The sequence below is a fragment of the Protopterus annectens genome, chromosome 16.part0, assembly GCF_019279795.1.
Source record: "Protopterus annectens isolate FY-2018-M chromosome 16.part0, PAN1.0, whole genome shotgun sequence".
NCBI lineage: Eukaryota > Metazoa > Chordata > Ceratodontiformes > Protopteridae > Protopterus > Protopterus annectens.
In genome coordinates, this window is record NC_056750.1 from 392808999 (window position 1) to 392836779 (window position 27781).

General features: G+C 39.8%; 1 protein-coding gene across 1 annotated transcript in view; it reads left to right on the top strand.

The window, feature by feature from the left end:
- Positions 1–3082: 3082 nt before the first annotated feature.
- Positions 3083–27781, top strand: part of NR6A1 (nuclear receptor subfamily 6 group A member 1) — a 1113214-nt gene continuing 1088515 nt past the window's right edge. The window contains exon 1 of the mRNA XM_044058823.1: positions 3083–3134. Within this exon, the coding sequence (XP_043914758.1) occupies positions 3104–3134 (31 nt within the window). The 5' untranslated portion in view covers positions 3083–3103. The remainder of the gene's footprint in view (positions 3135–27781) is intronic.

A 27781-nucleotide genomic window follows, 5' to 3' on the forward strand; every position in this document is an offset into this window, starting at 1 on the left:
TTTTTGTATTCATATATTTACTCATGCTGTTTTGCATTCAGGTCAGTTACTGTGCAGTTACAGCAGCATACACATTCAACTATTTTGAATGAAGTACAGTTCAATGTTTTGAATATTCATATTGCCAACGAAGGTCTTCTTATGTTTATTCACACATACAGAAATAATACACTTCATGCACAGGGTGTTGGGCGATCCTTGCTACTGCGCATTTAGTGGGGTAGTATTCTAATACAAAGATAAAAAAACATCAACATGTTTAGTCATCAATTTAGAAAAATGTTACCTGCTGCTGGGTGTTGGGCGGTCCTTGTTACTGCGGATCCAGCGGGGTTATTACTGTAAAACAAAGCCAATAACTCAAATTTATGTATGCCCACATTTTTTTGTCATGAACTGCACGTGTGTTGACTGCAACCATTCCCCATGCTTTTAATCCTTTATACTCCTCTGTCCACAGCAGTGAATTTCATTGATGACAATATAGCCAGATTTATTCCATTTATACTTTAAGCTCCACTAAAGCCAAATCAAAATAGTCACACAAGTTGCACCATTTCTTTTTACCCAAGCAGTAGATTTTATTTGACATCCTTCCTCCATGGTTAGCTTCAGAATCATAAAACAATTATTCTACAGTAGTCCATTTCAGTGCATTGTATGAGGAGTGGTCTTTTGTCAGTCTGCAAAATATTGCATCTTGAAGCACAATATGTAAACATGCATTGTGGTAATTTAAAAGTATGAAGCAGGGGAGAAGGAAAGAAAAGAATTATCTTTTCTATTTAAACCAGAGACTGTTATTTCTTTGTCCTTCAAATATGGATACAGAGTAAGGATAGAGAAGAAGAAAAAGGCCAATATTCTGTTTATTCCATAATAGCTATCTGCAGAAAAGATGATAAAAAGCATAAAAGCTACTGCCATTTGATTTGCTTGCAGAACACACTTTACCGTGTTGTCACTGATTTCTTCTTTCCTGTAACCTTGATTTTAATCAGATCTTTTTGCCACATGTGAATAATTGATATACATAATTCATAGCAAATATTTTCTAGCACATTATTATTAAAAAATCCTTTTGAGGCATTTCTTCATATGTCTTATACAGTTATTATGCACTGCTGCTTTAAATATATGTTCTCTTCTAAATTCCTGCATCTTTTGCATTGCAGGGTTTCCCTCAAGCTGAGTCACTTTACGTAAAAGGAGCTTTGGATATAGGGGAAGGGAAGTCTTGGTCTATTGGTCAGCATAACTAGCCAGCAGTGGACTAGCAAATATTTGTCCTCCAATCACATGGGCAGTTCTGATAAACTGCTGTCCTGTCTTTAATGAGGTTCCTGCTGATGTGGAATGCTGCTTTAAGATATGCCACACTTGGGACAGCCATGCAGCTGTGGTGACAGGACTGCAACAAGGTTAAATTTCTGCAGGCTTAAATTATTCTGACTTGGATGATTCCTCACCTATTACTCTGTTGTTCTGTTTAGGCAAATCTCTTTATCTTCTGTGCATTTTTATTTGCATTCCAAAATCAGTGTATTTGAATGAGAAGAGCCTCTTATCAGTGACATCACAGCTTATTAGCATACAGATCCAATCTGACTGGCTTTCATCCAGATAATGGCAGGGAGATGTGCTTTCAACAGTACTGTTGACATGGCCCACTGATCACGCAGTGAGCCTAGTCATGTTTTGTTAAAGGTGGCTACTTTACCTGTAATGAAGCAAGATTCAAACTATATGGAAGGTAATGTATGTTGCTTGTTTTGTATCTTACTAGTGGAATTAAATTTCTGTTGCACTAAATCTGAAATGCTAGCTGGCTTTGCAGCTGGAATCCTGTTTTCTCTGACTTGGTCATTTCATGCCTGTGTGTAGCTTGCACATTGCTGGATCAGCTGTAGAAGGAATGCATGCTGTTTATATTGTGAAGGATACTGTAAATAGTAGTTTGCTACTGTAGTATTGTCATATGTATACATTTTTTGGCAGTTTTTGTTTGTAAATTCCTGGCTGAGACTGAACATGGGCCAGATAGATATGTAAATAAATAAATAAATGTATGACATAATTGAATGGCCTATGTTTAGAGCAATAATAGTCATAGTCTCTTTCATCTGCAGGAAGGTGAAGCCTTACATTTTATTAGAATCCTTATCAAGCTTCTGAGGCATATACAAATATGTGAAAGAATAGAGCTGCTACCAGACAGGCACTGGAGTAAAGGTTAGCCTCAGCAAGTTGGAGCAGAACTGAATGCCAATATGTGTCATATGGAACAGTTTGATATGGCTAAGTATTGAATGAGGAACACACACACACACACTTCTCTCTCTCTCTCTCTATATATATATATATATATACACACACACACACACACACAATGTGTGTGTGTTTTGTACAGTAGATTTGTTTGTTTAATGAATGACTATTGTGGTGATCTGACCACCCTTGTGTGTTGTAGTCTGTTTAAAGATTGAGATTGACTAAACTGGTACACTCTGGGTATGATTGCAATTTTGTAATCTTGGTTTCTGTGTGTGTGTGTTTGTACGTGTGAGAGAGAGAAAATCTGGGTGGGATTTTTATTAGCCCAAAATAAGTTTTAGATAACCTCTGGTCATCACTGGCCTCCAAGCAAGATGTGACCTTAGGGCTTGAACTTTACAGTCATGTGACCAGCTTGTAAACTGACCTGTTGATAGGAGGTGGGGGTGGGGGGTGGACTGTTGCATATCTACAGCTCAGAGTGAGACTAGTAGCAATGAGAAACATGAGTTGGTTCTTCAGATTGCTGGTTGCTGTGCTGTAACAAGTATTACTTTTTCATGGCTGCTATACAAGCTGCTAACAAACTTGGAGAAGAATGAAATGGATACATGGGAAGGTAAGGGGAATACAAATATTTATGGGAGATCTAGATGCAGTTGCAATGCTGTTGAACTAAATGTGGGTTTGGTAGCAAACAGTGAAGTCTGTTTGTGTGTCGGGGGAGGGGAGGGATGATAGCAGCTGCTCTTTTTAATGGGTTAATTAATGTTGGGTACTATGAGAGAAGTGTGCTTTTAGTGTAAGCTCTAAAAAAAGGAATTGGGAAATGATTTGTCAAAATCTAGAAGTCTGTACAGGTAGGAGATGACATAAGTGCAGTTTTTGAATTCATAACTGAGCAAGTTATTTAGCTGTTGTTATTGAGGTAATTTGATATTGAAGCCCGTATATTTTTATTTTATTACGCAGCTGGTGTAGTATGGTTATTAAATGATTGTAATTGTCCTTGTCAAAGGATTATGTGGCCTCACACCAAATTCTGTGAAAATACTTTAAATGTAGATGCATCTGATCATTTTTCTTTTAGTGAAAAAAAAAAAACGTTAGGTCACATAACATGTTTTCATTGCCATTGCATTGTATTCATTCTTTTTTTTTTGTTGTTGTTAATCAGAGACAAGTCTGAAAAGATGAAAACTGGGCATCTGTAGGCCTCAGCTTGGGTCTGGTATCCCACAGGTCCAATAAAAGATGTACTCTTCTGTAATTGACTCCCATTGTTTTCAGAGAAACAATCAAAATAGTAAAAGGCAAGAAGCCATTCAGGCACAAATTAGCTTAGCCATTTGGTTTTTACTGCTGAATTTCTTGACAGAAATGTTTTATTTTTTTCATTTAACAGAAAATAGTAATGTAATTTTTAGTTAGATTAAGCAGAATTTTGATATTTTGCTTTTGTGTTTCCATTACTGTCTTACTGTACAGCACAGCTTTTCAAGTGTTTCTATTTTTTTTTTTTTTTTTTTTTTTTTTTTTTTTGGCATGTTCTGTTTGGAAGAGTAGATGTTATTGCTGGGTATTGCTTGCAAACTGTAGAAGGTGACATTCGTGCTATAAAATTTGGTCAAATCAATGACTAGCCTATGCTGCTTCCTTGGGATACAGACCCATCGCTGCCTGGGAATGGCATTTGATGTTTAAAGTATAGTGTATGTACACCCTGTTTAGGTTTGTTAGGCCAGTTTTCAGTTTTTGGTGGAACATTGTAATGTGGAAGTAGTACCCCCACTTCTCAGTTTGTGTGTTTTCCACAAAGTTGCATTTAGTTTTATTTTGTTTACTGGACAGCCCCTCTGATAGTGAAGTGAACTTAAGTGACCTTTTCAGTGTTGTACAGTATGATACATACAGGCCTTTGTATTTCTTGATCAGGTTGTCAGACTGGAATAGCTGATTTTGAGTGGAGGCCTGGGGAGAAATATTCTAGGATACTTCAGCATAATGGACAATAGTAGCCCGAGTTTTAATGTATGCTGGAGATTTTATGGAGTATGCAAATATAGAATATAATGGGGAGGATGATGGTATTTTTACCTTGTTTTCAGTATTTATATTAGCAAGTACATAATAGGTTTCTTACTTTATCCATATTTTTGTAGTAAATTGCTTATTTGGGCACTTGTTTCTCACAAAAAAAAGAAGAAAAATGGTAAAATAGAAACAAAATCATCTAATATTCCCGTAAATATTGTGCAAAAAGATGGTTTTGTCATCAGTAGAAAAATAATAAAAGTCTGGACTATATATTGGAAAACTTCCATGGTAACAGTAAGTGTGTGTTTAGTTGGGGCATCCTACCGTAGTCACCACTGTCTCTCACTTGCTGAACTGGGCTGGCTTGAACTCCCTCACCTCCTTCAATGGTATCAACTGTCACTCGCCCACAAACTAGTAAACCATCCACTAAATGTCCCATCCCTCCATAATCTACTCCAACCCTATTGCATCACCAGACCACTAAGACCCAGCAACAAAAATCACTTGCAGATCACTGAAGCCAATAACTCTGCTGGTGAAGCACTATTCTCTTGCGCCATAGCCAAATTATGGAACTCCCTTCCACCCACAATTACCTCCGTACCATCATGCACCCACTTCAAAACTTTACTAAAAGTGCACCTAAAAACATGCTGGCTATGCCCTTGCAACTCCCACTCTAATATCACCCACCCCATCCAGCCACTACCTTTTTTTCCACCCCACTAACTACCTTGATTATAGCAAGCTCAGATGCTCATAAGCCTAGTACTTGTTGTACAGCAGGAACTTCTTATTGTAACATTTATTAATGTCTGTTATGTACTTCACAGATAAAGATTCTAGTTGTCTACTGATGTATTATGTTCTTCATCTGTAAATATGTTTGCAATTAACTGCTATGTTAAATTGTTAATCACTATGTAATCCAATGTAACTACTGTATGTTTATTTTAACTGTGGAGCTTTTCTCCCCCGGCCTCCACTGAAAATGGACCTATGTCCAGTCGGACACTCCCAATCAACAAATGTAAATAAATAAATAAATTTTGAAGAGGGGCAAGCCCCCCTGCATCCCCCACACCCCCTTCTTAAATATACCAACTGCGAGATTGCACTACAATGGGGGTGAGGGAAATCTCCCATTCCGCGCTGTATGCAGAAGCGCACAATAATTTCCGTTCCTCTGCTATAGTGCGGTCACGGAGCTAATATATTTAAGCAGGGGGACACGGCCCCCTGCAAACATGTAAGCTTGTTTTTTTTTTTCTTCCCCTTCTCTTCCCTTTACAATTTTGAGTTACTGAAAACTCGAGGTTCTGGGCTCGAGCTTATGAATTTCGAGCTTTCAGTAACTCTATCTTGTGAAGGGGACAATATAAATATATATATATATATATATATATATATATATATATGTGTGTGTGTATAGATATATATATATATATCAAATCTGAGACAAGTCATAGCACTACAGTGGTTAAAGGGTTAATTCCCCACTTCCCACTGTTCACAATCTCACAAGGAAAAAATAAAACTGGCAACATGTAATCACTGATTTTTTTGATCATCTGTACTTTCTTTTTTCCTGAATGATGAAGTTGTTTCTTGACCACCTCAACAATACGTATACATAAGAGAGAGATGTGTGTGTGTATATATATGTAGAGGGGGGGGTTTATTTATTTATTTTTATTTTCATCCACTATCCAAGACATATGGCAACAGCAAATATATATAGTAAAACAGTCTTATTGATAGAAAAAGTTAACACAAAATTATGATGAATAGGTACGTTTTATAGAGGCAGAACAATAAAAGGGTATTGTATTTAACCATTCCATGTGTTACTGAACGTGTAACATGTCTATCAGTTGTCCAGATTTTTTCTAACACAAGCCCTGTTATTGTAGCAACTTTCTAAATTTATACATTCACTACAACCTCTCCCATCCAAACACATCGCTGTGAATGCCTAAAAAAAACTCAATTGTCCAGAACTACCATTACTACTTCAACTCCGTCAACTATCACTAGCCCACAAAATAATACCTAGCTCTGAAAACACCCCAGTCCTGCAGTCCTGCAAAATCTTTTGCAACCCTATACAACTGCCAGGTCCTTGAGGTCTAGCACACAAAACCTCCTCAAAGTAACCAAATATAACAGTGAAGCTGGTAAGTCTGTCTACAGCCACTGTATAGCAAAAACCTGGAACTCCCTTCCTGCCCACGTAACTGACAACAAATCCCCATCACAGTTCAAGAAACTTGTTAAAACTCATTTTTTGAATAATTAACTGTGCTCATGTATCCCCCCTGGCTAACGTCTCATTAGAACACTTCACCTAACTTAAGTAACTCTGCTAAGCCAACCAATCGTAGTACTGTACCCTCTTAGGACTGTTAGTCTACTGCTCATCCCATCTCTCTAGGAGTTGGGGAAAACTACCCCAGCAATGCTGAGCTTCCCATAAGCAACTAAAACCAGGAGAAGACATTGTAAATCATTTTGTTATCCTTCTCAAATAAAGCTAGGCGAAGATATATAGTGAATCAGTTTATCCTTCTCAACTATAGTGAGCATCATCTGCTCTCTCAGAGCCTTATTCTACATCTCTCTCTGCTTTTTACTCTGATAGTAAATCTGTCATAGGAATCCTAAACTTGGAATATCTTCTAAAATTTAATATTATATTGTAGAGAATGAATGTGTCCTGTCTGTTAGTTAATATGTATGCTAAAGTCTCTTCTTGGGTTCATAGATTAGTATTAAGCTAACTGCCCTTGCAAGCCATTTTAAGCCTAGCCAATTATCCTTTGTGAGACTCAAACCCTACACCTTGTGCTTGCAAGGCAAACACCTTCACCATTAGGTCACCCTCCCAACCAACAGCTTTTAATGGAAATTGTATGTCAAAAGTCTGTCCTTAAAGCTATGTTTTCTAACAAATTTTCTCTTGGAGCTTTTCTCCCCGGGCCTCCACTGAAACTGGACTTGTAATCCAGTGGACTCTCCTAGTCAACAAATGTAAAATAAATAAATAAATACAAGCAATATTTAAAAGCTGTCCCTATTTTGGATCTTTGTCTCCCCTATTATTTTAGGCTTTTTATAGAAATTTTGTGCCAAGTCGTTGACGGGTATGAAGCATGGACATACAAGAGGAAAGAGACAAAATAGAAACGTTCAAAGATTCAAGAATAACAGTAACATACATATCCTTATTAATAGCATAGTTACATGTAATCATAAGCCGTAAATATATGGAGTTATGAAGCAAGGCAGTAATAATAAACAGCATCCTAACTCATATCCTTGGAACAAACACATATTTTCATCAGTTGATTAGATTTTAACCTTTTCTTAGTAAATGAGAGCTATATCATTTAGCATTTCCCTTGAGACTGCAGAAAAGGATGATGATTATAATCAGAACACGTTAATGTGATTTAAAATTAGTAAAAAAACTACAATACTGAGTTTGGGCAGCATAGTTTTGCAGTTTTTAGCTTTGCTAGGAAACAATGCTTGGTGTGCCCATGTGGGTTTTCACCTAGTGCTTCCAGCTGATTCTCATAGCTTTAAGATGTATGTGAATTGGTAATTCCCCATAGCGACCACTGGTGTGTGCTGCTGTGCATATGCATGTGTGTACATAGGTGGTTACCAGGCTAATGGCCCTAAGGCCTTTATAAGAATGTCCATGTTATTCCCATGTTCCCTAATTGACCTTGGTTAGATGGTCGTTATTCTCAGAGTGAGTCTATGATCAACACCAACTCCCCTGCCCATGAGGGACATAATTGCCACCCCCAGGGTGAATTTATGGTCTCCCATCCAATTGTCTAGGTTGTGCCTGAATAGGGTAATTGAGAAGCTGTATTTCACTTGAATGTGGACTGCATATCTCTCAACCTCTTAGAAGAAGAAAAAATCTGGACCAAACTATAAATAACAGGGGGACATAGGTCCAAAAATAGGGACATTTTTTAAATACTGCTCTTACAATCTTAGAAAGTAGATAGAACAACAGTTGTTGCATTAGCATGGGTTTTCTGAAGGGTATATAGTCTGAAACTCAAATGTCTGTCGTTATTTTCTGACTTAAATCTTCAATGATTTGGTAGAAAACAGCAAATTTATGGAAAATGGACCAAAAATATGAGGTAAAAATCTGGACATTCTGCGAAAATCTGTACAGCTGAGAGGTATATTATTTCGGAGTTCACTCCAGAGGAGTGGCGATCTCTCAGAGATGTATCTGTCTGATGGACTGGTACTCCATTCGCAATCAATTTCTCTGCTTCATGTCCTTTGAGTGCAGGGATAGGTTTTGGCCTCCCCTCTAACCCTAAATTAGGTCAAGGAGATCATTAAGGAATAATACTATCCTAGATAGTAGATCCTTACTGTATATATGAAGTACTTATGTGGTTTTACATGTGTTAATTGAGGGATAGGTTTTGGCCTCCCCTCTAACCCTAAATTAGGTCAAGGAGATCATTAAGGAATAATACTATCCTAGATAGTAGATCCTTACTGTATATATGAAGTACTTATGTGGTTTTACATGTGTTAATTGTCTTACTTTAGTGATTTTGTTAGTGTATTATGTAGTTAAAGCACTTATGTGGCTTGTATCTGTGTCAGAAGTGCTTCGTTATCACTGTCCTAGTTTAGTTTTAAGAACTTCTCACAAATTTATGTTTATGCAGTCAAGTTACTGTATGTTTATTATTTTTGCCATTTGGCCTCAAATCATGGCTGAAGGGCTCAGTAGACCATCTCACCTACCCAGTTATCTAACTAACAAATATGTAGTCATTTAAATAAATAACAATGTAATCAGAAGATGAAGTAAAAAAGGAATACTGAGTCACTGATTTGGTAATTTGAAATGAACAACTTTATAGTAGTTGATTGTGTAGACTGTACTGGAAAATCTCGTTCATATAGGAAGTCCAAAAATCAAATGTCTGCCATTATTTTCTGACTTCGGTCCTCAATTATTTGCCAGTGATTTGCCAGGTAACTACAATTTTATGAGAAACGGGTCAAAAATCTGGGCATTTTGCGAAAGTCTGGACAGCTGTGTGTGCTTGTATACAATTTGTGTCTTCCATGTGTTGTGCAACAAAGAATAAGTCAGACCCCAGGATAATTGTCTATGCCTTTTTTTTTTTTTTTTTTTTACCCACTGAACATTATATTCACGTGTACATTTTTGCATCATATTGCAAGGTCCGTGGTGGTGCAGCTGTTAGCGTTGTCACCTCACAGCAAAAGGTTTTCCGGTTCAATTCTCAGCTGGACCACATTCTGTGCGTAGTCCACATGTCCTCCCTGCGGTCAGATTGGAGAAAAAACTTTACATTTATTATCATTCTTGAAGCATTTGATAGGTTTAAAGATGAGGAAAACAAGTCACTAAAGTCCTAGAGATCAAAAATATGTACTTTATTCCAAAACCAGAAAATTAATTCCAAAAGGAGAGATATCTATACCAAGCGATTGCAGCCCCCCAAACATCTCCAACGCCCAAGTGAGAACTGCTCTCTCCAAAGCAAAAAACACAGCATCCATGGGACCTGATGGTGTCCCCGGCTGTGTGCTCCACGAACTCAACGAGGAATTAAACCCACAGCTAGGACAGCTGTTTAATCATAGTCTTACCTCTGGATACGTACCCAGGGAGTGGTGCACTGCAACTGTGGTCCCACTTCACAAAGGCGGTGCCTCCACCGACCCTGGAAATTACCGGCCCATTAACTTGACAAGCCTTATCTGCAAAGCCATGGAGAGGATCATAATGGACCTCATAAATAAAGAAATAGGGAATTTGCAGACTTTGGATCCATCCCAGTTTGGCTTTGTCAAAGGCAGATCATGCCTTCTAAACTTGGTTGACTTTTTCGAAACAGTCACCAAAGCCATTGATGAGGGAAAGGCAGTCCATACAGCCTACCTCGATCTGGCGAAGGCCTTTGATACAATACCCCACTCGGGTATCATTGAAAAACTCATCAGCTTAAATGTTAACCCATACATCACAAGATGGGTTGCAAACTGGCTGAGTGACAGAACCCACAGGGTCAGAGTTGCTGGCACCATGTCGGACTCAAAGCCTGTCACAAGTGGTGTACCACAGGGCTCAGTCCTGGGCCCACTCTTGTTTGGCATCTACTTTTCCGAAGTACAAGCAAACACAGGAGGGTTATGGCTGACAAAGTTTGCAGATGACTGCAAACTGGGCGCCATAGTAGAAAACACATCTGACACAGATATCCTTCAGAAGGGTCTCACAGAAACGGATAACTGGTGCCAGAGCCATGGCCTAAAGTTAAATGCCAAAAAATGCATAGTCATACCCTTCGGGAAAAACAAGGTTACCCCTAGCTACCAAATAGGTGGCAATCCACTGAGTACAGAAGAAGTTATCAGGGACCTGGGGACCCAGGTTGATAGTAGTCTGTCATTCGACACCCATGTAGCTAAAGTAGTTAGGAAGACCTTCTACATTGCCCACCTTATCATGAAGGGATTCTCATCTAGATCAAGGAGGTCATAGTCTCCCTATACTCATCACTCATCAGACCATTGATTGAGTACAATGCCCCATTCGGAATGTATCTGACCCGACACTTGCAGCAGCTGGAGAGGCCACAAAAGTTCCTCACCAAAAGGATAAAGGGTCCCAAACATCTGTCCTATGCTGCCCGACTGAAAGAACTCCAGCTCTATTCAAGTCGCTTACCGCTTGCTCAGAGGTGACCTTTGCCTAACATACAAGGCCATGTCAAACCCAGATTTGATGAATATGCTTCACCTCAAAAAATCTAGATCCATCAGAGCCACAAGGGCGGGAGACTTAAACCTCGACACGGCTATTAATAGGACGTGCTGGAGGGATAGATTCATCACCCAAAGACTCCCTATGCTGTGGAATAAAATCCCGGTATATGTGAGGCAGAGCACCTCGCTGGCCTTGTTCAAGAGAAATCTTGACCAATGGATGGGAGATCGCAGATATACCCCAGGGATTACCTCAGTGTCACTGCTCAACAGAGGCACAGCAAAATAATGGGTATAGTTCCCCATACTAAAGGGGTGACGTAAGCCACAAAACTATGGGCTAGGCTTGTAAATGCCCTCGGGCAGATAGCCTAGTATGAACCTATGAACCTAAGTGAATTTAAAGACATGCAGGTAGGTGCGAGCATGTGTGGGTGTGCCTTCTTTGAGGGTTGGGTGCCGGGCTGGCAACTCAATACAGTAAAAATTCACTGCCAATCATTAGTGGACAAGAGTTCCGCTGTGGCAACCCTAACTGGGAAAAGCTGAAAAACAGTTTTATGTATACATTTTTGCAGATATTATCAAACAGCATTTAAAATCTAACTTGTAACCTGCTGTGTCTGACATCCCTTTTTTTGTTGAGGAGAGAATATAACAGCTGTTATAGCAAGTTTAACCAGGAAATTATACTTTGAGGTATGTATGAGTAATTGTAACCTCAAGCATGTAGCTTGAGATGTCAGTTATTTGTATAGACTACTTGAAGTATGATTTTGTAGTAGTTATATTAAGCATTAGAAAATGGTGGTATATACTTTAATCTGCAGAAAGATGGGAAAATGTAGATTGTTTAAATTTTGCTTAAGCTGTTTTCATTTGTGTTATGTCTTCCCTTCTCTCATATAAGACTATATGATATGGATAACCACTGACTACTGTTCTTTTCACCAGCATCCCACTCTGAGCACTGGTTTGGTGCATATTCAGTTAATTGTACTATGTCATCTGCCTAAGTGAAAGGGTATAATAAGTTGGCAGAACAATATTACAAGCTTGTAAGCTCTCCATTTTTTCACAAACAAGAACCTTCCACGTATAGGTTTAGTGCTCGCAGTTTAATTCTGATTTAATTTTATCAGTCTGTATACAAGGAGCTAGACAGTACAGGATAGTATAGTTTGTTAGAATTTGCTGGCAAGATTACCAGTTTTCACTGCCAAGTGGAAAAATATTTATAGAGATTGGGTTATAGTAGTAATGCAAAATAGTGGGGGGAATAAAGTTTCCTCTCCTGTGTCTGAAGACAAGGACTGAGAATGGTGCACATCGAAACCACTACAGGAAATCGACTCCGAGTGTAAAACTTGGAAAGATGTTGTACAAATTGTAGCAATTTGAAACAAATGCAAACGTCAGTGCCAGAAAAAAAAATTGTGCTCAGCTGAATTCTCCTCACATGGTCTGTGAAACACTTTTTGTTTTCTTTTTACCCAATACAAAAATTTAATTTTTTTTTTTCTAAATTGGTTTGGGAGGCATTTTTTTTTAATCCGTATCCTGGGTTTATGAATGATGCTGTGTAGGGCTGATATGGGCTCTGAATAACTGAAGTTGATGGGCAACTCTCCTGTGGGGGGGTGGGTAACATGACTTCTGGGCTCAGTGTTGCCTTTTAGAGAAGCAGAAGATGGTAGGGAATGGTGGTGGCATTTAGTAAGCACTCTGCAGAGGAGCACATTTCTTTTTGTCTACACTGGATATCCTTACATGCCCATTTATTTGTTATTGACCAAGTAAACCCACTGTACATAATTCCCTTTTCGCAGCAGCAACATGGCAAAGTTGTCTAAGTGACTGGCTTAGATTTGCACATTAGGCATATATTAACTGAGAGAATCAAACTGGGCGGTAACTCCCAAATCTGCTCTGAGCTGGTGCAAAATGGCACAAAGTATACTGAACCCACTGACACTGCCAACATCTTGGCGGACAGGTCCAGTGCAAACTTTACCCCCCTCCCACCAAAAGGACCTGTGTCTATCCCAGAAGTATGCAGTCCCCCTGACATCACAGATGCACAGGTGAAAGCAGCCCTTTCCAAAGTAAAAAAAAAAAAAAAAAACAGCATCAGTGGGACCGGATGGCATCTTGGGCTGCACCTTACACGAACTCCAAAAAGAACTAAACCCTCACATAAATTCACTGTTCCAACTCTGCCTCACCACAGGTTATGTACCCAACGAGTGGCCTACAGAAACGGTAATCCCGCTCCACAAAGGGCGTGCCACAACGGATCCCGGGAATTATCGCCCTATAAGCCTGACTAGCCTGGTCTGCAAGGCTATGGAGCGCATCATCATGGATCTCATAAACAAAGATGTCGGGAACCTGCAGACACTGGACCCTACCCAATTCGGCTTTGTTAAAGGCAGATCTTGTCTCCTAAACCTAGTTGACTTCTTCAAAACAGTTCCCAAAGCCATAGATGAGCGAAAGGCAATCCATACAGCCTACTTGGATCTCGCAAAGGCCTTCGACACAATACCCCACTCTGGTGTCATAAATAAGTTACCAGCCTAAATATCAACCCATTCGTCACAAGATGGGTTGCAAAAAGTGGCTCTGTCCTGGGACCCCTCTTGTTCACTATATACTTCTCTGAGGTACAGGCAAGCACGGGAGGACTGTGGCTGACCAAGTTCGCAGATGATTGCAAACTGGGAGCCATAATCGACTCACCGGCTGACACAAGCATCCTCCAGAAGGGTCTTCCGGAGACTGATACCTAGTGTCAGAACCACGGCCTCAAGCTAAATGCCAAAAAGTGTATAGTCATCCCCTTTGGGAAAAACAAAGTGCCGACAAACTACCACATAGGAGGCAATCTGCTAAGTACGGAAGAAGTAATTGGTGATCTAGGGACACAAGTAGATAGTAACCTCTCCTTTGACAATCACATTGCCAAAGTGGTTAGAAAAACCTTCTATATAACTCACCTAATCACAAAAGGGTTCACATCTAGATCGAGAGGTCATTGTGCCCCTCTACTCATCACTAATCAGGCCCATAATAGAGTACAATGCCCCATTTGGGATGTACATTACCCAACAGCTGGAGAGACCTCAAAAGTACTTCACCAAGAGGATTGTGGGCCTCAAACAGATGCCCTATGCAGCTTGACTAAAGAAACTCCAGCTCTACTCAGTTGCTTACCACCTACTCAGAGGCAATCTCTGCCTGACGTACACGGCCATGTCTAACCCTGAACCAATGGACATGCTCCACCTCAAGAAAACCAAATCCATTAGCGCTACATGCTCCAGGGATTTAAACCTCATCACAGCTATAAATAGGACATGTTGGAGGGATAGATTCATATCCCAGAGGCTTCCCTTGCTCTGGAATAGAGTCCCGGTCCATGTTAGGCAGAGCCCCTCGCTGACCCACTTCAAGAGAAATCTTGATGAGTGGATGGGAAATCGTAAGTTCACTCCTGGGATCACTTCTGTGGCCCTGCTGGACAGGGGCTCAGGAAGCTAGTCTAAAAGGGAGCCGAAAGCCAACATATTCTGGCTAGGCTTATAAATGCCCTACGGCAGATGGCCTAGTACCTACCTATGAACAAACGTTAAGGATATAGCTCTCAGCCTTTATACTCTGCAGTAAAGATCTGTCACCTCCAGGAAAAGGTTTTTGATGACCAAAGGGGAAATCAAATGGCCAGACCATCAAAGGATGGTACTGACTTAAGACCCTGTTCTGACAACACATACTGCTTCTGCTGACTTTTCTACCATTCTTTTTGGTTAACTCTTTAGCAAGCATAGCACAAACAATATAGCAGTGCTACACTTTGGAAATTGTTTTGCCTGTTTGCCAGATTGGTTGCAGTCTGCTGTGGTTTTTGAGGCTTGGTAAATGGAATCTATGCCTTGAACAGTACAGTAAATAGTGAAATGGATATTGATTTCATTATAAACAGTTCTAGTCCTTGAACTGTGTACCAAACATAAAAAAATGGATAGATCCTTCATTCGCCATGTAAACAAAACAGTCTGCAATTTCCAAGTCAAAATGAAATCTCTTACCTGTTTGACCGTCAGCTGGTCAAGGAAACCAAATGTTAGCTGTTGTCAAGTAAATCACGATAACCCCTTGATTACAATATTTTATTTTTAATGTTTAACCGGGTATATTCGCTAGTCATCAGACCCTTTTCATGCACTGTATGTTTTGATATTAATCACCAACTCCCCCGAAACACTAGCAGGTTGCAAAAACTGCCTAAACAAAGCATGCCAGTTTATTAACTCCTCTTCAAAGTTCAAGCACTACTGATGTCACTGGACACTAAAAAAAATAAATTGCATTTTTTCCACCACTACTAATGCATACTAACATTTTAATCTACAAAATACTCCATTATAAACACTGCAAATCCATCACATTTAAACACAAACCTACCTTAGCAAATACTTCGGTCTTAGTACCCTGTAACTACCGAGAATGTTTATACAATTCTATTTCATTGTATGTTGTAGGCTATGGAAGATGGAAGCCCCCCCCCCCCCCCCAAATACACATTTGCATACTTTGTAATGCTTTAAATTTCACCTCTACAGGATAGCTGCCTCCACACCTTTGTGTAGCGCATTCGTATATCTTAAACTGCCTGTGCCACATTCCTCTGCTACCTCAAAGCTTCACTGCCGAACAGTACTGTTAGTGTCAACCCATAGTCTTTCTAGTAAGAAATCTGTAAGAAAGTGGGTTTGTGCACTTTTGTTTGCAGCTTCTAACCTTTTCTGTACATTTATTCCTCTATTTCTTTAAAGAAACAGGCTACATGTGTTAATAACAAATATAAATAAACAAGTAACTTTATTTCAATTTTTTAATGGTTACTATCTATAGCTAAAATTGCATTGTACTTGACTTATTCATCATAAGAGTCCTGCTTGTGTGTGTTTTTATGTACCCATAGCAAGGATGTGGCTGAGAATGGAGCAGTGTGAAACAGTCCAGTTGCTTTTAACAACAGATAAATATAATGAAGTGTGTTGCTTTCCTTAGAAGTAACACTGTACAGCTATGTTTTGTTTAGTTCAATAATACAGTCATGTATTACATTCACTGACCATATAGATCCTTTTGTGCTTTTTGACCCCTTTATCATAGAAAAGTTAAGATGGTATTTATTAGAACTAGAAGAAGTTCTTCCAGGACAAGAATATCTTATTCAACCAGCTATGCTGGCATAGAGGGATAAATTCCTGAGTACAGCCCAGGTGACCTGAGTTTGGGGGGGGGGGGTGCATCTGTCCAGTGCTACAATCCCTGGGACGAAAGTCAGTGAAGCAAAGATTAGCCTCTGGGTGGGTGTTCAGTCATCAAACTGAGAATATATTAGCCCTCATCACTGGTGTATGGGAGGAGGAGGGCACAGTGGCTGCCACTGTAATGCTGACCACTTGGCCCTTACCCAGGGCATGTGTTGTTGCTGGGCATACTTCTCAACTGTATAGATTTTCACAGAATGTCCAGATTTTTGCCTCATATTTTTGGTCCATTTTTATAATATTGTGGTTTTCGGAAAAAGTAGTGGCAAATCATTAAAGGTTGAGGTTAGAAAATAATGACAGACATTTGAGTTTCAGACATCATACCTTTCAGAAAACACATGCTAATGAAAAACCTGTTATTCCATCAACCTTCTAAGTTTGTAAGAGTAATATTTAAAAAGTGTCCCTATTTGTGAGCCTTTGTCCCGCTTTTATTTACAGCTTTGTCCAGATTTCCTGCTCTAAGACATTGAGAGGTATGTTGCTGGGATGCTGGTGAGGGCAAAAACCACAGCTGATTATCCATGTATGCTGTCCTCATCAGCCATCTCTTGCCTTAACTGGTGAATTCACAGGTTGGGGGAATGGATGGTTCTAGCTGATAATGGTCAGCAGACACAGTGGTGAAAAAACATGCATAAAATAAAAAAAAAAGTTTTTACCATTGGCAGTTATTTGTAGTACCACATTTAACACCCTCCTGAAAACATCCACCAACATGAAAAGAAGGTGGGATCTTGGGATAAGAAGCCAGTTAATATAAATAATGTCAGGGCTTTAATAACCCCTAATCACCTGCATGATTTTGTCATTACTGGAGCATAATTTAAAAATGCTGGTGTAAAACTTGAAGTAATATGAGCTACATAAATAATGCATCCACAATTACAGTTACTCAAATGTTTCCTTGTAGGACCTGGCAAATTACCATATGGGCAACAGTTGGCAGTACTCTCAGGAGGTGTTCACGTGTGGCACTGTAATGAAGCTTTGTAGTATGAGAATGTGGTGTTGTCTGTTTTTCACTCCAGAGCGTAGTTCCAATTTTATGATGACATTACATTTGCTGGATGCCAGGGACGCATATTTAGCAGATTTATTTGACTCTTAGAGTGCATGTAGCCATTTGCCTCCCCACCAACCCCCCATTTTAAGCTTTTCCACATTTGCCTTGTTGAGTCTTTTTCCACAGACTATTCTGGTAGCATATTCCATGAGTCCACTACCCTCTTTTGGAAAAATAACTTTGTAGATCCAGGAATTAGTAGGAGTGTATGAGCATTTAATTCACTCCCTCATCCTTCCTTTTCAGAATGAGCCCTTTCTCATGATATTATTTGTGCAAGGGGACAGCATCTCCTTTTGTTCGGAATAGCTTACATTGTCCCATCGGTAGGGCTTATACTTTGTTCAATGTTCTTCAGCTTCTTGTTGGTTGCAGGAATGTGCTGTGTTCTTTACATTCTGCTCTGTTCATATCATCATTCTTATATTTGTCTAGAAAATTTTGTCTGGAGAAAGCAAGGTGCAACACCCAGTGCAGCTGGTTTACGATTCTTGGGTCTTAAGCTTCCTTCACAGTAGGGGTGCCTTCTGTGAGGTCTGCGTGCCTCTCTACATCCATATGGGTTTTTACCAAGTGCTTCAGCTTCGTCTTGCATCTCAAAGACTTGCTGTTTGGTAAAATGGCAGTCCTTTAAATTGCAAGTGTTTAGTGAGTGGCATAATTTCCAGGATTAATTCTGTACCTTACTCGCACTTCTTGCAGGAATTGGTTCTGGCTCACTGTAACCCACAATAGAATAAAGTTGTTGTCCTATACTGCATGAATGAGTTGCACTTTCTGATCTTGCATCAAAGGGAAGTATACATTCTACTGAGCTACTGACACTGTTGCTGTAGTGTTCAAGAAACAGTAGCTGCCCTCCAACTTAGGTGGTTGAGGGAACTTTATCTGAGGCACTACCTTAGCACATGCTTGGCCTACTGTGAGATAACAAAGCCTATTAAGCAAGTCTAAAAGGCACTGAGTAAAGCATAGCTCATTATTTGTCAGGTTATGGAATTTTTACATCGTTAATGCTGAGGCTGCATTTTTTTTTTTTTTAATTCGAAAGCTGTCATATCTGTTGCATTCCATTCAGGATCATAGTAAGCATTTACCAGGAAGGAATATCTGCTAGTTCTAAATGGCTGTATCAGGCCTTTTAAAAATGCAGTATATTTATATAATTGTTACTCTGGAACGCATGCAAGGTGCAGGTAAATACAAAGAAATGGATACAGAATATCTAGTTATTAAGTGAGTGGCTCCCCAAGATACTGCATATTACTAAAATACAAGTGCTAGGTGCATAATTTGAGTAAACAGTTGATGTATAGAAAAAGAATTGGGCGCATGCATTTAAAATATGTAGTCTCAAATTAAGGATCTTTAGGTACTTTTCTGTTGAACCCTTACCACTTTGCAGTGTTTTGATTTGCCGGTATTTGCAAGATTTATGTTTGAGAGTGTAAATGAGTGTTTTCTAAACACACTGCTTATAGAATAAGAAGACACAGCTCAACATTGTAAATAGATAACTTAGGAGACCTGCGAGAGAGGATAGGAATTAATGTATTCTTGTAATAATGGATTATATGTGCAACAGCCACTGAGAAAAGGTACACGGGTCAAAAACATTGATGGAATTAGTGTATATTTGATAGTGATATCTGACAAATTGTGTGTGTACTTGCACATGCAAGAGAGAAGTGTTCATAGGGATTACTTAGGGAATTTCATGGAATTTTTAAAAGCTGCAGGTGAAGTATATTTTCCTTCGCAGTGTGCCAAAAAGTTATCGTCTGCTCTAAAAAATCTTTGCTTTAAAAACTGTCAAGCGTGTAAGATTGCAGAGTTGCTTAGGATGCTCTGGACACTTTTAGGAGCTATGTTGTCTTTTCAGGTAAAAGGATAAAAGCAAGAGAGGTTAAGGGAAATGGTGTGTTCATTTTATATGTTGATATTTGTACTTGTTTGGTTCTGTGTGTCGGCTGTGCAAGACTCCATGTTGCCCTTTTGATGTTTTCTTCATAACCCTGTCTGAAGCTTGTTTTTAGGTGTCCTTTTATCATGGAGGAAGGAAGTAAATTGTAGGCACTAGCTGTAATTACACAAGCAGGATTGAATAAGACGAGACTCGTGATAGGGGTTTAATGGAAAAGTACCGATCTTTAGTAGTCTTTGAATGGTAAAAAAAACATTGAAAACTATGAGCATGTTAGTTACGTTACAGAAACATACATGGTTTGCTGGTAAAGGGAACCTAGACAAGCAGGCAGAAGTACAGTAGAGAGTCAATTATCTGAACTAATTGGGATAGTTTGAATAATCAAACATACACTGAATTAGATAAAATAAACTTCTAAAATCTTGTTTTTTCTGCACTCGGGGCATACACTCTTCAACCATTCAGCAAGTCCAGTGGACAGTAAAGAATATTTTTCACACATGAGCAGGCTACAAGTTCAAAAAACATGCACAAGGTAATATGTATATCATTTACATATTCAGACTTTATGATTTTTCCTACGCAAAAACTTTGGGAGACTGGGTTCGGATAATCAATGTTCAGATAATCCACTCTCTGCTGTAATTGCAGAGATACTATGCAAAACAATGTTTGGTTGTGAGCCTTATATTATTGAGGGGGAGATTTAGACATGCACCAAGAAATGTTCATTGTCATAACATTACTGTACCTCAAACACCATTTTCACAGAAAATTAAAAGAATGGTAGTTTATTTTTGTGTGGAGGGGTTAGGGAAAGGTGGAAAAGCTTGTACAACTGCCTGAAATGGGGAGAATCCTTTGACACAGCATTCATTTAAATATAGTTCTGAAATCGGTATATCTTGGGTTAAAAAATGGCTTCAGCACAATTAAAAAAATATTTGTTTTCCTGTGGAGAGGGAAATGCCTGCTCAACTGCTTGAAGGGTGAAGCACCCTTGTGCACACTTCTGTTTTTATTACTATTTAGAGGCATTGTATGTCAATGTAAATAATTTTTTGAATGTAACTTTTGTAGTATAGAGACATGCTGTAGGTGGGTTGAACACGCTAAATTGGCCCTAGGCATGAGTGTGTGCGTGTGTGTCTGTGGAAGGTTGGGTGCCGGGCTGCCAACTCGACACTGTAAAACTCCACTGCCAATCATGAGCGGACAGGTGATCCGCTGTGGCGACCCCTAACTGGGAAAAGCCGAAAGAAGAAGACATTATGACCTATTATTTCATGTAACAAAATGGAACCTGGATTATAGTAACAATATAAACAAAGTATATAGCTATTGCTTGCTTCTTTGTTTAGGTGATTGTGTTAGCTTTTATGTTGGACCATCTTGATTGATGGGCTCATTTTCAGATGTGACATTTTGCTCTAAAACAGAAACAGTGGCTCACATGTGAAGTGCAGTCATCATCATCGTGGTCCCCCTTTTCTACACGGTATTAGGGTGTTGCATCAACTATCACCACCTCTCTCGATTTCAGTACTATTGTTCTACCTTCTTTGATAGTCATGCCTGAGTGTTGCAGGTCTTCTCTCATGCAGTCCATCCATATTTTTGTTGAATGCCCTCATTTCTTCTTGCCTTTTTCCTATCCGTCCCAAATCATCTTCTACAAATTGTCTTCTGCCTTTCAGTACATGTGCCTGAACCATTATAATTTGTTCAACTAGTTCCAACCATTCTAATTTTGTTTATCTAATTCCTGCCTAGGAAATCCAATTAGTTCTCCCATTCAACAGCAAGTGTTAGTTGGTAGGGACTGGACCAGCTTGATGCTCCTGTGGGAGGTCCACCCTGTCCCCTGATGAGCTCTGTTAGGTGCTGCCCTTGAGTGGAGGCCTGCCTCTGCATAGTGAATCCCCCTAGACTTAATATGCAACTTGTGCAGATCAGTGTTGGCTCATTAGTCTCAAGATCCTTGTGAGGAGCACCTAGTGTTCCCACTAATCATCACATGTGGATTGTTCCCACTATACATGTGGAGAGCCAGAGCCACCCACATCCCTCAGAGTAGGTGAAATGGCATTGGCCAATCACTACCTCCTGCCCACCAGCTCCCACAGGAGTTTGAGACAGTCTTTGAACTCTGGTCATAGGTGTGTACTAGGCTAATGGCCCTAAAGCTTTTACAAGCTTAGTCCATAGGATTACCCTGGCATCATGCCACCCGTCCTTAGTTCCCAGTGCCTCTGTTGAGTAAAGCCACTGGAGTGATCCCTGGGGTGAATTTTCTATTTCCCATGTACTCCTCAAGATTAAGTAATACGACATAATCCATCTATGCCTTGCAGGTGACTCTTCCTCTTGTTTTGTTTCTTGCTTATAGTTAAGTATAGGTTTCTTTTTAACTTGGGCAAATCAGTGTCTCTACTTGGCATTCTAAGGCTTATTTATGTTATTACTATGATAATTAATAGGAGAATACTAATTACCATAGTACCAGAATGTTTTTTTCTGAAGTACCACATTTTTATGCTTGTTTTGATTACTTTGTTGCTGTTTTGTTACACTTCCCTCCCATCTTCTTGTTCATCTTCATTATTAAATGCTTTGCCTCTAAAAATGTTTATTTCTTCAGTCCATAAAATTTGTTACAAAATGATAGCATCTCATTTATAGGTTCTATTGTAATGCACTGGTCCCCCTGTTGCTGTGTGCTATAGTTTTGTCCCCAGTTGTTGTGTTGAGGATTAGATTTGTGCACTTGAACTTTCTGTAAATTGCAGAAACCATCCAAAGCATGCATCTCACTGTGTCTTGTACTATATACAATTCACAATATTATTGAAGAATGTTCTGCTCACTGGGTCAAACTAATGTTGGTAACATGATACCTGGAAGCAGAAAGAATTAAAAAAAGAAAACGGAATGAAATTTCTGTTGTGCCTCAGAAAGACGGGCCTTTCTCTGAATACGATGTATTATTTATAATTGGTTCTGACCAGGGTCAAGCACTGTTCTCCTTCTCAAAGGCTTCCTTGCACTGAATGGGAGTGACAAAGGTGATTGTTTGTTTTTTCCAGACAATCTGAATAAAAAATGTGAGAAAAGGTTTAGGACTCCTAAGCAGAAATGACAATGTGAAATAAACAAGATTTTCTTAGTTGTACAGTACTTAACATATACACATTTTATGACCGAGTGCAACAGTACATGTCTATTATTGTGCTTGTTGTCTCTTCCTTCTCGTGTGCTGGTGAATTGGCACCTACCACTTGCACCACATTACCTCTGCCACTGGTTAATCTGAAATAGATTGTTTTTCATGCTTGGACTTTCTGCTTGTGTCTTATGTATGTACTGCTTAGCACAGGGGACAGAAGTGATTGATAGTAACTGTGATGCCCAACACTTTCCTGAATGAGAATGCAACATATGCATGAGCTGCACTTAAGGCATAGAAAAACTTGCAGCAAATAAAATAAAATATGTAGTTTAATCTGTAATATTTATGTTTTTCAGTGTCAGGAAATGTGTGAACTTGTGACTTTTTCTGCGAAAAGTACATTGAGTTTGTAACTGAAAGTTGTAATTTTTTTTCTGATGGGAATTATTTCAGCTACACATAGGATGTGAATTGTGTAGGAGACAAGTGAAGTAGGCTGTAAACTTTCTGCTCTTTGATTACAAATTTTGTGGCTGTTTCTAGGGAAGGAAACAAAAGGTCGTAAAAGATCAATTAGACAATTCTGTTAAGGAGATAGCAACCCAGGACAAGAAAAAGAACAGTTCCATAAGTAAAGTTACTATAACAGAAGATGTTTGAATGAGCACTTCTGCAGTAGTGTAAGTTTTATATTGGTTAAATTCTGCCTAGCATATAGTAGTCATCTGGCTTCTTAAAGCTTCAGGGCACATTCCACTCACCCAGAACATTAATCAGTTCAAGTTGAGCTGAATAAAAAGAGAGGTTTGGGTGCCAAGCCCTTCAGAGCTTCAGCAAAGTTGAGAGAGGAAGGCTAAGCCCTGAGATGACATTGCTAGGAAAAGAAAAGATAAATGTCTACTCCCTGGCATAAAAAAAAAAAAAACAAATGGAATGGAAGAGCGGGAGTGGCTGCTGCAGCAGTAATCATTCAAACATCCACTGATATGATTTGTTACATAGCTGTATTGTGTTCTTCATACTGATCACTGCTGCAGAAGGCTAAGATAAATGGCTAGATTACCATAGTTTAAAACAACTGGGAGGTGGAAGGGTAAGGGTCTAAGATCCGTAGCTCTCAACTCTCCAGATTTTTCCAGAAAGTCCAGATTTTTGCCTTGTATTTTTGTCAGATCTCATAAAAATTGTGGTTTTCTGGTAAATCACAGAGGGTTGAGGTCACTAAATAATGACCTACATCTGAGTTTCAGCTTTCATATCCTTCAGAAAATGCATGCCAACACAAATCTTATTATTCTAGCAACATTCAAAGTTTATAAAAGCAATTTTTAAAATTTGTCCTTATTTTTGGCCCTTTGGCTTTGTCTAGATTTCACAGGTTGAGAGGAGTGCCAGGATCCCTTGGAAAGTGGTCCTAGCAAAGCCTGTCCTAGACATGGAGAAATAATCTGGTTCGTATTGCTTTGTAAAATTATGCATAGAGGATCAAGTTACTGCTTCTAGAATAACTAGAGTTCAGTCCTTTTCAAAAAGCCATAGATGAAGCCATGGCCCTGATAGAATAAGCATTAACCTTGCCTGGAATAGTTTTGTGGTGGTGATGATGATAAAAGGTTATAGCCTGAGACAACCATTTGCAAATAGTCTGCTTTGACAGAGGTTATGCAGGTTGACTCACCAAAATAGCTTGTGCAACTCTCGTACTCTTCTTGCAGAGGTCAAAAACTATCAGTAAAACTATTCATGTCAAGAACCTTAAGTCAGTCAGATAGTTCAAATGGGGTCTATATTACAGTGTCTAACTAAAACAAGTTTGAACATTGTAATATCGAACCCTAAAGTCCAGAAGTGGAAAATAGTGAAGCCAACGCACATTGACTTTTTTCACAGGGAAAAAAATTGGTGGGCTGTTTTTGGGGCTTTGCTATTTTCTCCATTGTGGTGCGATCTTGGATTTGGTATATTTAAGTGGGGGGGGGGGGGCGTGGGAGGTGAAGGCCCCCACTTCAGTTTAAGTTTAAGATTGTTGTGTGTGTGTGTGTTTTTGCTGTTTTGTGCTGTTGGTTTTTGAACATAACGGTTCGATACTACAATGATCGAACTTAAGTTTGACGTTGTGATATAGACCCATTCAAATGGAGCAAGCGTTAGCTTCTATAACACAAAATTAAGACCCCCAGGAAGGAGACCCTGATTGTCTGGGAGGCATGTTATATAACACCCCTTTCAAAAACATTTTCAAATGAGATTGCATTGAATGAGGAGGGATCCATGGGCAGACATACCGAAATGTCTGACAAATGAACCTTGATAGAGGAGTAAGACAAGGCTGTAGGATGGCAACTCACACAGGTACTGTAAAACTAAAGAAAAACTAGCCCAGAATAGTTGCTGGTTTTATTGGCACCAGTTAGAACACCTTTTTCCATGTACTTTTATGTATGATTTCCTAGTAGCAGGCTTTCTTGACTCCATTAATACTTGATCACATCCAGAGAAAACAAGTGCCTAAAAGGTATTAAGATGCTGTCATTCAGGTAGTCAGTTGTAGTTATTTTTGGTTGGAATCATAGGAGGTTACTAGGTTATTGGCCCCGAGGCTCTTGTAAGCCCAGCACCCAGAGCCCCTGTCCATCAGGGACACAGGTAGAATCCCAGGAGTGTATTTTCTGTTTCCCATCCAGTTATCCAGGTTGCGCTTAAAAAGGGATAATGAGGTACTCTACTTGACATGGAGAGGGAGTCTATTCCACAGATGGGGGGAAGTGTCTGGGACTCAAATATGTTGCACCAACAAGTCCTATTGATATCACAGACCAGGTTGAGGTTGCATGTACGGGTTGCTCGAGTGGAGCTTGACTTGCAGATATGCTGCAGTTCCGTCAAGGCAGGGTCTTAGATTGCTTTGTATGCCAGACAGAGGTCACCTCTGAGTAGTCTGTATGAAACGGAGTAGAGAGACAGATCTTTTAGCCTATCTGTCTAGGGTAGGTATTTGAGGCCCTGGATTCTTCTGGTGAGGAACCTCTGGTCTCTCGAGCTGCTGCATATGCTTTGCAAGGTACATGCCAAAGGGGGCGTTGTACTCCATAGTTGACCTTATAAGGGAAGAATACAGGGATCTTATGGCCTCTTTGTCCCTGGATGAGATGCCCTTATTTATGAGGTGGGCCATGTAGAAAGCTTTCTGTACAACGGAAGCAATATTGTGGTCAAAGGTTGCTATCAACCTGGGTGCCCAAATCCTTCACTACTGATTGTGTACTTAGGATGTTATTATTAATGTGATAATATGTGGGAACATCACTCTCCCCAAAGGGGATGTTGATGCATTTTTTGGCATTCAGCTTGAGACCATATTTCTGGCACCAGTCATTTGTTTGGGTGAGACCTTCTTGGAGGACGCTCACATCATTTGGGGAAGTGGTGACTGCACCCAGCTTGCAGTCATCTGCAAACTTGGTCAGCCATAGCCCACTAGTTTTGGCCTGCACCTCAGAGAAGTATATCTTGAATAACAGAGGTCCCAAGACCAATCCCTGGGGTACGCCGCTCATTACGGGTTTACTGCTTGAGGTGGCTTCTCCTCTTTTGATTAGGTCAGTGAGCCAGTTTGCTACCCATCTGGTAACATATGGATTGATGCCTAGTTGAGAGAATTTATCTACTATGCCCTAGTGGGGAATAGTGTCCAAAGCTTTGGCCAGGTCAAGGTAGGCAGTGTGCACTGTCTTCCCCTCGTCCATGGCTTTGGTGACTGTCTCAAAGAAGTTGACCTGATTTAACAGACATGACCTCCTCTTAACAAAGCCAAACTGTGTGGGGTCAAATATTTGGAGGTTGCCAATGTCCTTGTTAATGAGGTCCATGATAATCCATTCCATGCCCTTGCAGTTCAGGCTAGTTAGGCTGATGGGTCTATAATTTCCTGGATCAGGGGACGCTCCACCTTTGTGTAAAGGGATGACAGTGGCTGTCCTCCACTCGACTGGGACAAAGCTGGTACTCAGTCTTTGGTTGAATAGGGTGCCTAATGGTGCTGCAAGTTCCTGCCTGAGTTCATGTAAGATGCAGCCTGGGATGTTATCAGGTCCCATGTGCTCTGTATTTTTTGCCTTTGAGAGTTCAGTGATGATCTGTTCTCTAGAGATAAGGGGTGGGGGCAGGCACTGGGGATGTCCTGATTTACTGATTGGGGGGGGGGTGTAGAGGGGAGACGTTTTCGCTGAATCTGTCAACCAGTAGATTTAGCTGTAGCTACAACATTTGTGTATGTGGTGTCCTTTACCACCAGTTCTGAACAGATCTGCATTCTTCCTTTGCGATTCTGGACATATGGGAAGAAGGCCTTATGATTGTCTCTAGTAGATGTGGCCAATTTGGACTCAAAGTTGGCTTTAGAGGATTTCACTAGTGTTTTGTTTGCTTGTTCAAGCTAAGGAGAGATTACTTCCAATTGAGCACCTGTTCCTGTTGGTCCTGGACAAATTTTTATTTGTTAAGCATCTGTTTGTTCTGATTCCTGCCAAGGAGTGTATCAGATTTGTTTGCAGTTCAAAACATTTTCTAGATTCTCCTTGCTCCATTATCTGTTTAACGTTTTCACTTAGTGTCTCACTGCTGTTTTACTGCTTTGATAAACATTTCTGTAGTGTTTTCTGCCTAAAAAAGTGTAGCTAGTAGCTGTAACATAGTCCCAGTTCAAATTTGCTGTCACTGATTTTGTGTGAATAAATCTAGTTACTAAAGAAGCTTGTGGTAATTGCCTCTGGCTTATTCCAAAAAAGGGAGAACCACTGTTGCTGGGGCCAGGAGGGAGTTGCTATAATTATCTTTTGAGAATCTTTTGAATCCTCAGGTGAACCTTGGAAATTGGTGGAAAAGCACAAAGGAACATTCCTCTCCAAGGAAAAGAAAATTTGTCGGTCTTACAGGCCTTCTTGCATGGAATCCTGGAGCAGAATTTTGCCAGCTTTTTGTTGAGAGAGGAGGCAAAAAGGTCTGTCTGAGGAATTCCCCACAGTTGGATCAAATCTTGGAAGACCTCCTGATGTAGTTTGCATTTATGAGGTTTGTCTTGGTCCTGCTCCAGCTCATCTGCCCCACATTTTTGCTCTGACAAAATGTAAAATTCCTGTAGAGTGAGATTGTGCTGTAAAGCTATA